General features: G+C 44.3%; 1 protein-coding gene across 1 annotated transcript in view; it reads right to left on the bottom strand.

Annotated features, from left to right (window-relative positions):
• HOMER2 (homer scaffold protein 2) overlaps positions 1-14702 on the bottom strand; it is a 315280-nt gene that overhangs the window by 236260 nt on the left and 64318 nt on the right. Inside the window, exon 2 of the mRNA XM_077472968.1 lies at positions 29-185. Within this exon, the coding sequence (XP_077329094.1) occupies positions 29-185 (157 nt within the window). The remainder of the gene's footprint in view (positions 1-28; positions 186-14702) is intronic.

The following is a 14702-nucleotide window of genomic DNA, read 5'->3' on the forward strand; positions in this document are numbered from 1 at the left end:
ATACAAGGCCTTGGTCACATCAACACACCTTGGTCCCATCAACGCTGATAATTCGGTAGCTGTTTCTTGTGCTGTCATAGAAGTAGGAAACGGTTACTGCTTGTTTGCTTGCAGGGACCCAATTCTTCTTGGTGCTGGGATCTATTTGGAAGACGTGTGCTCTTGTGGTGAAAATGGGTTGCTCCCTATCAAACAAGAAAAAGAGGTTATTGTAATGTACAGTATTACGAAGCAGAGTTTTTAAAGCAAATTTCCTGTGTAATATGGTTCCAACGAAAAGCATAAAAAAAAATAAAAAATATTTGTTGACACTTTGACTTTAAAAAAAATTCTTTAAGCCCGAGAACTGGAAGTGAGGTCAGAGGTCGCTCCGGTCCATCTTGCCCTCACTCGACTTGCTGCCTAGCCATTGGCTGAATCAGATTGCTTCCAGGCTTATGGAAACAACCGGTCTGAATTGGTCTCCATTGTGATGTATGGAGACTAGCACTCCCACTGTTTACAGGCTGGGGGGGGGGGGGGGTTACAACATTGACAATTACCACAAAATGTGGCCTATTTTTTTTTTTAAACACAGCACTAAATGTATGCAATCCTTTACATACTCTACATTCACAACATTGGCCTCAAGGAGCTTACAATCTAAGGTCCCCATCTCACAAGCATACACATAATGCGACCAATTTTAGACATAATTGTATTAACTGCCAGCATGTCTCTGGAGTGTGGGAGTAAACCAATGAACCCAGAGGATGCCCACACAAGTACAAGAACATGTAAATATGTAAAATGCTTAAAACGTGCTTCTAAAAACACACATGTATGCAAGCAAAAACGTTCAAATTTTTTAACAAAAAAGCCTGAAAAAGTCTAAAAAAACAAAAACAAAAAACAAACACTCTCTGCTCAGCTGTGAATGCAGCTGAAGCCCTTGTGTTGTGAATATGTTAACCTGATGAACCTCGATCGGCCTTCATTTACTAATATGGAAAGGTTAATCAATCATTCACATACTCTGTACTCAAGTCCCACCACTGTACTGATTATCCAGCTAAACCAAATAAAAAACCCAATTACACAAAGTTAGAATGCTGTGCAAAATCTACATAAAAACGTAATGCAATGATTTGCACATCTTTAACCCTTTCATGACTAAGCCTATTTTTGGAATTTGGTGTTTACAAGTTAAAATCCATATTTTTTGCTAGAAAATTACTTGGAACCCCCAAACATTATATATATTTTTTTAGCAGAGGCTCTAGAGAATAAAACGGCGATTGTTGCAATATTTTATGTCACACGGTATTTGCGCAGTGGTGTTTTAAACGCAACTTTTTGGGAAAAGGGACACTTTCATGAATAATAAAAAATGGAATTACGTACCGGTAATGTCCTTTTCCAGGAGTCTTTCAGGACAGCCACCTTTGAGAGACACTGGCTCCTCCCCTCTTAGGAAACACCGCCTTCATTTTCATGATTTAAGCCTCCTCCTCCCTTCGTTCCTCAGTTCTTCCAGAGTACCTCCGGCCAACTGGGGAGACACAAGAACACGTCAAATAAACAAACCTTTAAGTCTTACCTGACGGCCTCATGTAATGAGTTCCCGATGATCTGCAAAAAACTTGGGTGGGAACCGGTGCTGTCCTGAAAGACTCCTGGAAAAGGACATTACCGGTACGTAATTCCATTTTTCCCCAATCGTCTTTCAGGACAGCCACCTTTGAGAGGATAAGCGAGTACCCTGTCTTAGGGTGGGACCTACTGCTTGCAGCACCTTGTGACCAAAGGGCTTGGTCTTTGGCTGAGAGAAGATCCAATCTATAGCGCTTCACGAACGTAGAAAACTTGAACCACGTTGCGGCTCTACAGATCTGTTCAGGAGACACACCAGCCCACATTGTCTGCGGAGTTGCCGCTGTCCTGGCTGAGTGTGCTTTAATTCTAACTGGAGGCTTTAATACCCCAACCGCGCAAGTCTGCCCAATGGCTGACCTTAATCATCTGGTTAGCGTACGTCTAAAGGCTTTGGAACCCTTCCTAGCCCCTGGAAGTAACACCAAAGGTAAATCAGACTTCCTGAACTGGCTTTGTGTAACCAAAATAATGAAGGACACGTCCAAGAAGATGTGTTCCTGTTCGCTCACTGGTTTTGAACGAAAAATAGGCAGCATAATCTCTCGGACTCTCTGAGGATTAGAGACTACCATTAGGTAAAAAGGCCAGAATGATCTTAAAAACTGAATGGTCTGGAAAGGGAGTGCCTTAACAGAAAGGGTTTCGAGTTTACTCACTTTCCTTGCCGCAGTGATCGCCACAAAAAACACAGTTTTGAGAGTGATCAACCATAACCAGCCAGATTCCAATTGCTGAAAAAGGTTCCTTTGTGGGAACCTGTAAAACTAATGAGTGACCCCGACTGGGAAGGGGGCGACCAAAGGCTTGGTCTTTGCCTACTTAAGGCTCTAGGAACCTTACTATACCAAGGTCTGATGTTAGATGCCCTTCCAGGAATACGCTAAAAGCGAAAACCTGACTCTTCAATGTTTATGGGGCTAAACCTTTATCTGCCCCTGACTGCAGGAACTCTAGAACGGCTACGAGGCTGTGCACATTGAAGGAGTTCTCTGAGCATCAGCTGTTGAACCGTCTCCATACCTTCAAGAAAATGGTCTGAGTTTCTATTTACCTGCAATTCAGAAGAGTGGCTATTAAACAGTCTGAGACCTCTTTGCCCTTCAGCAATTCCTTCTCAGTAGCCAAGCTGCAAGAATCCACCTGGGGACCGCAGACTGGACCCTGGGAGAAGGGACACTCCTAGACCGGGAAAACCCGGGGGGGGGTTCTACTGACAGGCCCTTCAGAATGGAGAACCACGGCCTCCTGGGCCCAAGAGGTGTGATTAGAAAATAGGTAGTAATCTCCACCTGAAAACTTCCCTGACCCTGCAGGAATCAGAACGGGAGGGGAGAAAGCATAGCACTTAGAGAAACCCTAACTCTGTGCTTTAATGTGTCTGCTCCCGACCTCCCATCTCCCCTGTTCATGGAACAGGAGATGGCTTCCTTTGCGTTTTCCCTTGAGAAAAAGAGAGGTCTATCCAAGGAATCCCCCAACTCTGGGTGATCCATTCGAAGAACCTCCTGCTTGAGAACCTGGTTGCTCTGAGGAAATCTAATATCAGGATTTGCTCTCCTTCAAGACAGATCACTGAAAAGACAGGATTTTAATATTCGGCCCATCTGAGGATGGCCTTCGCTAGGACCCATAAGGATCCGCTCCAGGAGTCGCCGTCCTGTCGACGCAAGCCACTGCCAAGGGATTGTTTCCACGACTCTTACATGAAGTCTCCAGAGAACTCTGAGAGGTCCTGAGAACCAGATCTACTGTTCTCAACTCCCTCCAATTTGAGGATCTCTTAGATTCCTTCCTGTACCAAACAGGAGTCTAGGTGTGTACCCCAACCTAAGCCGTTCGTATCGGTATCGTAACCACCCTGGATACTGGGAAACTCCATTCTAGGTCTTGTAACAAAGGTGCTCCCTTTCCCAAAGGGACCTCTTTACCTGAGTTGGAACCAAAGAGTCCCAAGACCCCTGACTGTGGTCCCAAAGCTTCAAGATGAATAGTTTACAGAGGACGGTAACATGACCCCGTCCACTGAACTGCTAGGAGCGTGGCTGTCAGTAAACTCAACCTGCCTAACTGAGTTTTTGACGGTTGCCCTGGAGAAACAACAGTGCTCTGTCTATCTTCTGGATCTTCTCCAAGGAGGGAAGACCTTTTGTTCTGTTGAGCCCAGCACCTACCCCAGGAAGGTGACCCCCTGGTAAGGAATTTAAGTTGGGTCTCTCTAGGTTCAGAGGCCAACCCAGGCTCACTAACAGGTCTTTTGTTACCTGTTGCTCCCAAATCGACTGCGTCAGAGAAGGTACAAACCGGAGAAGATCTTCAGGACACACGATCACCGAGACTCCCCTGAGACGCAGGAATGCCAGAACATCTACCATCACTTTGGTGAAGATAGGAGGAGGAAAGGGATAGCCCAAAAAGGGAAGTGCTTTGAACTGAATGTGTAGCACCCCTACAGAAGTTATCACTGCCAGCCTAAGGAAACGCTGGTGGTTCTCTGCAATGGGAATATGCAGGTATGCATCCATACTATCCATGCCCTGAAACAGTTTTGGTGGAAGAGGTGCCCTCACCCAGTGACCAAAACCAACGAAAGCCATCTGTAGGTGACTAAGACACACAGACATTTCAGGTTCAGGATGAGCCTGAACTTTTTTCCCCAAAGGCTTGTGAACCACAAAAATGTGAGAATAGGAGCCCTTTCTATATATCCTGCTGGGACCTGTATTACCACTTCCTGTTCCTCTAACTCCTGAAGAGGAAAGAAGGGCACATTTTGGCAGCTCAGTGACAAGGAGTCTCAAAAGAGGAGAGTTCTGAAAACTCCAAACGGTAACCTCTTACGATGATCCCCAACACAAACTGATTGGAGGTGATCATCTCCCACTGGGGGAGGAAGGCCTCTTTTTTACTGCTCCCCATATTTCTTCTTAAGGGGAAAGGCCTTTTTCTTATCAGCCGTGCGATCTAGCCCTGCTTCAAGACCTGGCCCAAACTGCAGTAAACAGTAGCAGTAACAGCAGCCTCCTGTAAAAAGGATTCCAGAGCTTTGCTTTGGACGCCTTGTCCCCCTGCCATGTCTTCAGCCTTGAGGCCCTCCAGGCTGAGTTGGTCAGAGCCGAAGATCTTGCATACATTCGCCTGGATTGAATCGAAGCAGCGTATGCCAACACCTTAAGCAGCATGGGAAAGGAGGATAGAAAGTCTCCTCTGCCGTCATTGCTTCATGCATTAATCTGGCTAAGCCGACACTTCATATTATGAGCCACCACTGTGGCCGCTATGGCAGGCTTAGATATTTTCTTAAGAGAAAAAGCCCATGCATCCTTCAGAAGTGAGTCCATCATTTCAAACATAGGGTCTGAAAGCATTCCCATGTCCCTGAGGACAGGTCAGTATGCCTGGACGTCTGAAGAAAGGTAGTCTCTAACCTGGGAGATTCTATTCCAGACAAGAGCTTCCTCTTCCGCCCAAGAAAAAACCTTTGCTTTAATGCACCAGAAAAGAAAGGTTTTCCTTCGGGACCCCGCCATTCCTGATGGCATCGATCAAGACAGCATGAACCGGGAACACCCGCTTCCCCCAGGTCCTAGTACATCTGATCGTGGGGTGACAATGCCTTCTTCCTAAAGTGGTATGAATAGCTCTCAAGAGCTTATCCACTTCATCCAGGGGGAAGTTTATATCGAGGGGTTCTTTTGGGTTCCCCACCCAAGCCCTCACCTTTATCAGATTCCCTTGGGAGTCTGAGACGGCACTGTCAACTTCTTCCTCAACTTCCTCTCTGGAACCCTCTAGACTCTCCCTTAACCTGCAGGAGGAACATCCATCGGGTTAGGTGGAACACTCTGCTGTGCTGGTGAAAGAGTGCTCTGGAGCTGAGGCCACTGGAACCTTCCCAGAAGCCGCCAGATATGCACCGTGTTCTGCTGCCTGTTTCCTGATGGCGCTCAAACAGGGACCTGAACCCTCTGAGGCCACTGGAACCTTAGGTTAAAGGTCTGACTGAGCTATCCGGTGCTTCAATACACTCTTTACCAAGTGCCTTTGAACCAGGGATTCCCCAAAGAGGCTCTATATGAAGGACGCTCCCTCCTAGAACCAAGGGGAGACTTGCTCATGTCCTTCAGAGACCTAGAGATAAAAGAGCAGCATAAAATCCTAAAAAAAAAAGAAACACCAGCACTACTTAAGAGGACCACCGGGAGTGCCCTCCCCTAGGATCAATTTCCATCTGGATCCCAGACGCACTGCCCTTCCCCCCGACCACCTAGGGGGAAAAAACACCAGTGGAGCTACTGGTTGTAAGGTAAGGGAACCCCTCGCCAGGGCTTTTACCTTTGAGTGGCTGGTGCCGTTACTCCTGGAGCTCCCGAAGCCACTGCTTTGGACATTCTCCTGTTGAGGAAGAGTGGTACGAACGTGCCTCCAACAGCTACCTGTGCAACTGTAGAAAGAGAGGCTGCACCAGCCGAACGCTAGGTTCCCCTCCACGTGCCGCGTCCGGAACCGGAAGACGCGGATCCAACGAAGAGGTCCGCCCCCACCGGAATTGACGTCGCCCGCCAACCGGTCCGGCCTCTGGCTCCCAGCCGACTGGATACACAGGGGGGCCTTGGACGTCCTCGTTGCAGCGCCCCACTGGGCGAAACGCAGGGATGAACCTCCCCAAAAACTTCCTGCTTTCCCCAAGCGAAGATTGGAGTGCGTATATAGAAAAAGGTCAGTCAAAAGTTCAGCTTCCCCAGCCGACCGGACTGCCTGTTCCGTTAAAACACCCGCGGGTGAACGGACGGACGACCCTGTAAAACTTCCTGCTTTCCCCAAGCGAAGTTTAGGGTGTATAGACAGTACGAACGCTTCAGCTCCCCGCTGATCCGACTGTCAAGGGCCGACCGATAGACGGTCGGGTAACCGAGTGGGGCCGGGGCTCCGCTCGGATAGCTTCAGTCTCACCAACCGAATTCAGCTAAGGTTCCTTAGCGATGTCTCCCCACCGGAGGAAACACCATAACTGAGGAACGAAGGGAGGAGGAGGCTTAAATCATGAAAATGAAGGCGGTGTTTCCTAAGAGGGGAGGAGCCAGTGTCTCTCAAAGGTGGCTGTCCTGAAAGACGATTGGGGAAAAAACAAAACAGTAAAATTAGCCCAATTTTTTTGCGTAATGTGAAAGATAATGTTACGCCGAGTAAATAGATACCAAACATGTCACACTTTATAATTGCGCGCACTTGTAGATTGACGACAAAGTACGGTACCTAAAAATCTCAATAGGCGACGCTTTAAAATTTTTTTACGGTTACCAGGTTAGCGTTACAGAGGAGGTCTACTGCTAGAATTATTGCTCTCGCTCTGACGATCGCGGCGATACCTCACATGTGTGATTTGAACACCGTTTACATACGCGGGCGCGACTTCTGTATGCGTTTTCTTTGCTTCGCGAGCTCGCGGGGACGGCGGGCGCTTTGAAAATTTTTTTTTTATTTTTTAATTTATTTTATTTATTTTAAAAAAACTAGATTGTTTTTTAAAAAAAAAAAAAAAATTTGATCACTTTTATTGCTGTCACAAGGAATGTAAACATCCCTTGTGACAGTAATAGGTGGTGACAGGTACTCTTTATGGAGGGATCGGGGGTCTAAAAGACCCCCCACCCCTCCTTTACACTTCAATGTATTCAGATCGCCGAAAACGGCGATTCTGAATACCGGATATTTTTTTAAAACCGGCGCCATTGGCAGCCGAGTAAACGGGAAGTGACGTCATGACATCGCTTCAGTGTTTACGATGAGGAGACTGGAACGAAGCCGATTACGGCTTTGTTCCAGTTCCTCCCCAGCAGCCAGAGCCGACGGATCACTAATCGGTGCTCCCGATCGAGCGGGAGCACCGGTAACAGCGGCGAGAGGCGGCGGGAGGGGGGGGATGTCCCCTCCCGCTCCTCCGGCATAACAGCCGAGCGGCTTTTAGCCGCATCGGTTGTTATGGCTGGAAAGCCAATCGCCCGCTGTAAAAAACGGTACCGGGATGATGCCTGCAGGTGTGGGCATCATCCCGGTATACCCCCCGGAAGCCGAGTACGCAGATCTGCGTACGCTCGGCGGGAAAGGGTTAAACCCATATTTTATTCACAATAGAAAATAGGAAACATAATCATATCAAAAGTTTTAAACTGTGAAAATGTACAATTCTAGGAATAAAATAAAGGTCAATACTGAAATTGATGGCAGCAACACATCTCAAAAAGGCTGGGACAGGACGACAAAAAGCTGGCAAATCAAGTGGTACTAACAGGAAAAAGCTGGAAGATCATTTTGCAATTAATTAGGTTAATTGGCAACAAGTCAACATGACTGGGAATAAAAAGTGCATCTTAGAGAGCCAGATTGTCTAAGAATAATGTTTTTAAATGTAAAATTGCAAAGACTTTAAATATATCAATCATCTGCAGTATGTAATATTGTCAAAATATACGTGCAAGGGACAAGGCTGAAATGCAATATTGGACACTTGCACACTTCAGGCCCACAGACGGCACTGCATTAAATACAGGCATGATTCTGTGATGGACATCACTGCATGGGCTACTTCCAAAAAACACTGTCTAAAACAGTTTTCTGTGCCATCCATAAATGAAAGGTGAAGCTCTATCACGTATAGAAGAGTCATCTGAACATGATCCAGAAACGCCACTGTCTTCTCTGGGACAAAGCTCATTTATAATGGTCTGTTGCAAAGTGGAAACCATTTCTGTGGTTAAACAAATCGAAATTTGAAAATTTTGGCAACCATCTGCACCACATCCTTTGGATTAACGCTGGAGGGACCTTCAGGCTTGTTAACAAGGCCTAGTTCAAAAGCTTGCATCTTTGAGTGCATATGGAATGGGCAAGCTTGCACATCTGGAAAGGCACCTCAATGCTGAAAGATATGTCCAGGTTTTAGAGCAGCATATGTTCCCATCCAGATGACATCTTTTTCAGGGAAGGTCTTTCATATTTCAGCAGGACAATGCTAAACTGCATAATGAATCTACGACAACAACATGGCTTCTTAGTAGAAGAATTCAGGTGCTTAACTGGCCTGCTGTCCAGACCTTTCACTAGCTGTAGATTTTTTGCGCACCTTAAAACAAAAAATACAACAAACAAGACCCAGCACTGTTGAGCAGTTAGAATCCTATATTAGGCAAGAATTGGACAACATTCCTCTCTCAAAACACCAGCAACTGGTCCCCTCAGTTATTTATAGACTATTAAAAGAAGAGGGGGTGCCACACAGTGGTAAACATGGCTATCCCAAATTTTTTGAAACGTGTTGCTGCCATTAATTTCAAAATGACCTTATATAGTTGGTGAGGTTGAAAAAAGACACAAGTCCAACCTGTGTGTGTGATTATATGTCAGAATTACATTGTATATCACTGTATGTTGTGGTCATTCAGGTGCTTATCTAATAGTTTCTTGAAATTATCAATGCTCCTCGCTGAGACCACTGGACCGAAGGGAATTCCACATCCTTGCCGCTCTTACAGTAAAGAACCCTCTACATAGTTTAAGGTTAAACCTCTTTTCTTCTAATTTTAATGAGTGGCCACGAGCCTTGTTAAACTCCATTTTGCGAAAAAGTTTAATCCCTATTGTGGGGTCACCAGTATGGTATTTGTATATTGAAATCATATCCCCCTCTCAAGCATCTCTTCTCCAGAGAGAATAAGTTCAGTGCTCGCAACCTTTCCTCATAACTAATATCCTCCAGACCCTTTATCAGCTTTGTTGCCCTTCTTTGTACTCGCTCAATTTCCAGTACATCCTGAGGACTGGTGCCCAGAACTGGACAGAATATTCCAGGTGCAACCGGACCAGAGTCTTGTAGAGCGGGAGAATTATTGTTTTATCTCTGGAGTTGATCCTCTTTTAAATGCCAATATTCTGTTTGCTTTGTTAGTAGCAGCTTGCATGCCATCTACTAGGTCCTTTTCCATCCTAGATTTCCTCAGAGGTTCTCCCCTAATGTATAGATTGCATTCCTATTTTTGCCACCCAAATGCATTATTTTACATTTTTCTTCATTGAACCTCATTTGCCATGTAGTTGCCCACCCCTTTCATTTGTTCAGATCTTTTTGCAAGGTTTCCACATCCTGCGGAAAAGTTATTGCCCTGCTTAGCTTAGTATCGTCCACAAATACAGAGATTGAACTGTTTACTAGAGGTCGACCGATATATCGGCCGGCCGATATTTGCCGTTTTTTAAATAACCGATTTGTGCTGATAAAAAGCCGATTTAGAACTACAGCGGGACTTTGAAATGACTTCTGTAAGGGCCGGTTCACACAGCGAGGCGATGCGAGGCGACACGGCTCGCCTCGCCTCGCTCCCGCAAGTCGCCCCCATTCTGTACAATGGAACCGTTCTGAGAGGAGCGACTCGAGTCGCTCCGACTCAGAAAAAAGGTTCCTGTACTACTTCTGGGCGACTTCGGGGGCGACTTGCATTGACTTCTATACAGAAGTCCTCTGCAAGTCGCCGCTGAGGTCCCCGCAGGTCGCGGCGAGGCAAGTCGGAGACGCCTCGCTGTGTGAACCGGCCCTTAGAAGTCAGTCTAAGTTGACTGAGTCGTCATAGCAACACTTTCCTCCTCTCTGGGCAGGCTGCCAAGAAAAGAACTAAATGATACAATGTTTACACTTCTGAATGAATGAAGTCATCTCTGTGTAGAAGTTCTCAGTTTAACCATTTAAAGACTAAATCTTTTCTGACACTTGTTGCTTACAAGTAAAAATCCTGTATTTTCTGCCAGAAAATCACTTAGACCCCCCCCAAAAATGATATATATTTTTTTAGCAGAGATCCTAGGGAATAAAATAGCGGTTGTTGCAATATTTTATGTCACACGGCATTTGCACAGAGGTCTTTCAAATGCATTTTTTTGGGAAAAAAAATACACCATTTAAAAAATAAAAATAAAATAAAAAACAGTAAAGTTAGCCCTTTTTTTTTTGTCCAAAAGTTTTGACTACCTGTTTTTATAAAAAAAAAAAAAAAAAAAAATATATATATATATTTTTTTTTTTTATCTAAATCATACATACAAGTAAACTGATTGGAGGTTTGTTTTGTTTAATAAATGTTTAAGTGTAAGAAATTTTCTGTATCACGTATGAAGGCTGCTTTCACACTGGAGCGCAAGTTTTAGCGGCTCTTTACCATCATTTTAGCGGTGCTATTTGGCTGCTAGTGGGGCACATATAACCCAGCTAGCGGCCAAGGAAGAGGTTAAATGCGCCCATGAAGCACCGCTGCCAAATCGCATTGCATGCGCTTCGGCAGTGGTGCCCTTCATATAAATGGGCAGGAGTGGTGGAGGAGCGGTATACACCACTCCAAACGTGCTGCTTGCAGGACTTTTTTTTAAGATCCTGCCAGCGCATCGCCTCAGTGTGAAAGCACTCTGTCTTTCACACAGACTGCAGGGGAGCCATTTTACAGGCACTTTACAGGCGCTATTTTTAGCCCAAAAGCGCCTTAAAACGCCCCAGTGGGAAAGGTGTGTTAGATCAAGGGGGATTAAAAATAAATAAATAAAATAAAATCGGCCTAACATATCGGCCCAAAAAAAAAATCGGCATCATATATCGGCTATCGGCCGCCATGATTTCTAAATATCGGCATCGGCCAGAGAAAAACCCATATCGGTCGACCTCTACTGTTTACCCCATCCTCCAGGTAATTTATGAACAAATTAAATAGGACTGGTCCCAGCACAGAACACTGGGGGACCCCACTACTCAACCCTGACCATTCTGAGTACTCCATTTATCGCCACCCTCTGAATTCGCCATTGTAGCCAGTTTTCAATCCATGTACTCAACTTATGGTCCATGCCAAGGGACCCTATTTTATACAGTAAATGTTTATGGGGAACTGTGTCAAATGCTTTTGCAAAATCCAGATACACCACGTCTACAGGCCTTCCTTTATCTAGCTGGCAACTCGCCTCCTCATAGAAGGTTAGTAGATTGGTTTGGCAAGAACGATTCTTCATGAATCCATACTGATTACTGCTAATGATACCGTTCTCATTACTAAAATATTGTATATATTCCCTTATCATCCCATCCAAGAGTTTACATACTATTGATGTTAGGCTAACTGGTCTAATTCCCAGGGATGTATTTTGGGCCCTTTTTAAATATTGGTGCTACATTAGCTTTTCTCCAATCAGCTGGTAGCATTCCAGTCAATAGACTGTCAGTAAAAATTAGGAACAATGGTCTTTTGTTTCCAAAAATTGTACATTTTATCAGTTTAAACATTTGATACATTTTCTTTTTTCTATTGTGAATATAATTTAGGTTTAGAAGATCTGCAAATCATTGCATTCGGTTTTTATGTAGATTTTACACAACGTCCCAACTTTTTTGGAAGCAGGGTTGTACATACAGACGTTACTTTATATTTTTTTAGGGGCGTAGATTTACATTCTAGCTTCACGAATTACAACAGACTCTACCCTCCTCCTAAGGAAAGGAAAAGCGTGGACTACAAGTGATGATTATATTTTCTTTCAGTGTTGTGCTGTTCTCACAAAATGCCAAAAATCAATATTCTAAAAAAACAAAAAAAACAAAACACTATATTCTATAATTGCGTAAAAAGGAAGTGCAGAGATATTGGTTTTATAAGTTTGTGTGTCAGGAAAGAACAGAGAGGTCTGTTCATGTTAGCTGGTACAGTAAGAAAACATAATACATAAAACTAGACAAGAGGAGGATTTGTTCAAAGGTCAAAATACAATAAAAAAAAATAAAAAAAAGCGCACTGTCAAACAGCATAACAGCATAGAACACCAATACAGTTATGTAAAGTGCATGGTATAACGGTAGAGCAGAAAAGACTAGTTACCAGAAAAGTGGATCATGGCACACATTCCGTGTAATGTCAGTGATTATACTGTTTTATTATCTGTAAAACATCATATTCAGAGGCGCTGGAAACATCACAGAACTGCACGTAAAGACAGATGAAGCAAAACTCCAAACAAGCTCAACAGTTTTTGTGAGGTGGCCCCCACACAGCAAGGCCCCGGCCCAATGGGCTCCCAACAGTAGTTCAAACCATAGATACACAAAGGAGACCAAACTGGATGGGAGTCCAAGATGATTGCTGACAACTGAAAAGTAGACACAGTGACAGCCAACCACAAGCAAAAGTGATGGAGCATGAAACCTATATCAGAACAATTACACACTGGGGTACAAAGCTCAGGGTTAGAGACCTCTTCACAAAGGAGAGACAGAAAATAAAGAGATCATAGTTACAGTACATATGAAAGAACCTAATAGTAAAAAAACAAACAAAACACAACTGTGGCTACGGGGTTTAGGTTAGAAACGAGAGTGCAATCCATTTTATAAAATCCATTATATTTTATTGGGGACTAGTTTGTCTACTTCCATTGAGTAATACACCCAGCCAGGCCAGATGTCGTGAAATTGATCTCATCTATCTTGAATTCCTTTATTGAACCATAAGTTGCATTATACATCAAAAACCAAGAGTATTGCAAAAATACAATTACCGTACATAGTTATGCTGGTAACATACACGGCATCAGAGCTATACAAGTAGCTTGACAATTCATTTATCTTTAGAAGTGAATAATACCTACCTCTGAGCCTACATTACCTTTTCAGCCTCTTACTGCCAACCTTGAAAGTGTTGTGCATTGGGTCTGTTTCTAAAATTTAGGCACAGACTCAATGCAAGCCTTAAAGGTGTGGTGTTGCACTATTTTTGTCCAACTTAATGAAGGAGGGGGCATCATGAAATGGGTAGTGGAGCAGGTGAACAGATTGGTTTAATGGTGGTTTTCTAAATCCACGGAGTGAATTTTGCGGCAGGTCCACCATAGATATGTTTCTCTGTAAAGTGAGGCATAATGGTGGTTCGATATAAATACTGGAAATTAACAGCCTGTCTCAACCATTTTAAACACAGAGGAACCGTTAAAATAATTTTCAGTTCTCAGAGAACACCTGCAAAAAACAATTTATTGGGGGTCAATGGGAAAATGGCCAACTTTCAACGGTGGTCAGAGCGGCAACCTTACAGACTGTCAAAAGAATCATTGGTCACATTGCTGGCTCTGCCATGTAGGGTTACCCTTAGAACGATGAAGGCACCATCAGATAGAAGGTCAATCAGATATGGCTCAAACAACCTCTGGAGGAACCCTGGTTGAGAACGGCTGGCGTAGGCCATTCTGGCCAAATTGAGGGTTTGCTCATACCGGGTGCAGTGCGAGAACGTGTGCAAAACTACATTTTCCTGTACTGCATAAAAACACGCTGACTTTTGCGCATATGCAACGGTGCCATTAGTACATATGGCAGCCCCATGCATCTACAGTGGATATAAAAGGTCTACACACCCCTGTAGAAAGGCCAGGTTTTTGAGATGTAAAAAATCAGCCCAAGATAAATTACTTCCGAATTTTTCCCACTTTTACTATGACCTATATACATTCAGACTTTTGGGGTAGGACTCTATCAGCATGGGACAGCCTTGGGAATCTTGGCCCACTCTTCCTTACAGAAGCACTCCAAATCTGTCTTATTGAAAAAGCTTCTCCTGTGCACAGCCCTCTTCAGGTCAATTTTCAATTGGATTTAGGTCCAGGCTCTGGCTGAGCCATTCCAAAACTTTGATCTTCTTCTAGTGAAGGCATTGTTTTGTTGATTTGAAAGTCATTGGGTTATTGTAGTTACTCTTCAGCTTTTTAGCAGATGCTTAAAATGTTTTGTGCCAAAATTAGAGCCGTTCATGAGTCCCTTCACCTTGACCAAAGCCCCAGTTCCAGCTGAAGAAAAACAGCCCCAAAAAGGTATAATGCTGCACCGTGGATAACACGATGTTAGGTTTCATGGGATTAGGGCCAAAAAGTTAAAGGGATTGTAAAGGTAAATGTTTTTTCACCTTAATGCATTAAGGTGAAAAAACATCTCACAGTGACGGCGCCCCCAGTACCCCCGTTTTACTTAACTCACCCCTCGAAAGTCCCGCACTGGC

This window comes from Lithobates pipiens, unplaced genomic scaffold (genome assembly GCF_037356315.1).
Source record: "Lithobates pipiens isolate NorthernLeopardFrog02 unplaced genomic scaffold, aLitPip1_a1.2 Scaffold_8, whole genome shotgun sequence".
Classification (NCBI taxonomy): domain Eukaryota; kingdom Metazoa; phylum Chordata; class Amphibia; order Anura; family Ranidae; genus Lithobates; species Lithobates pipiens.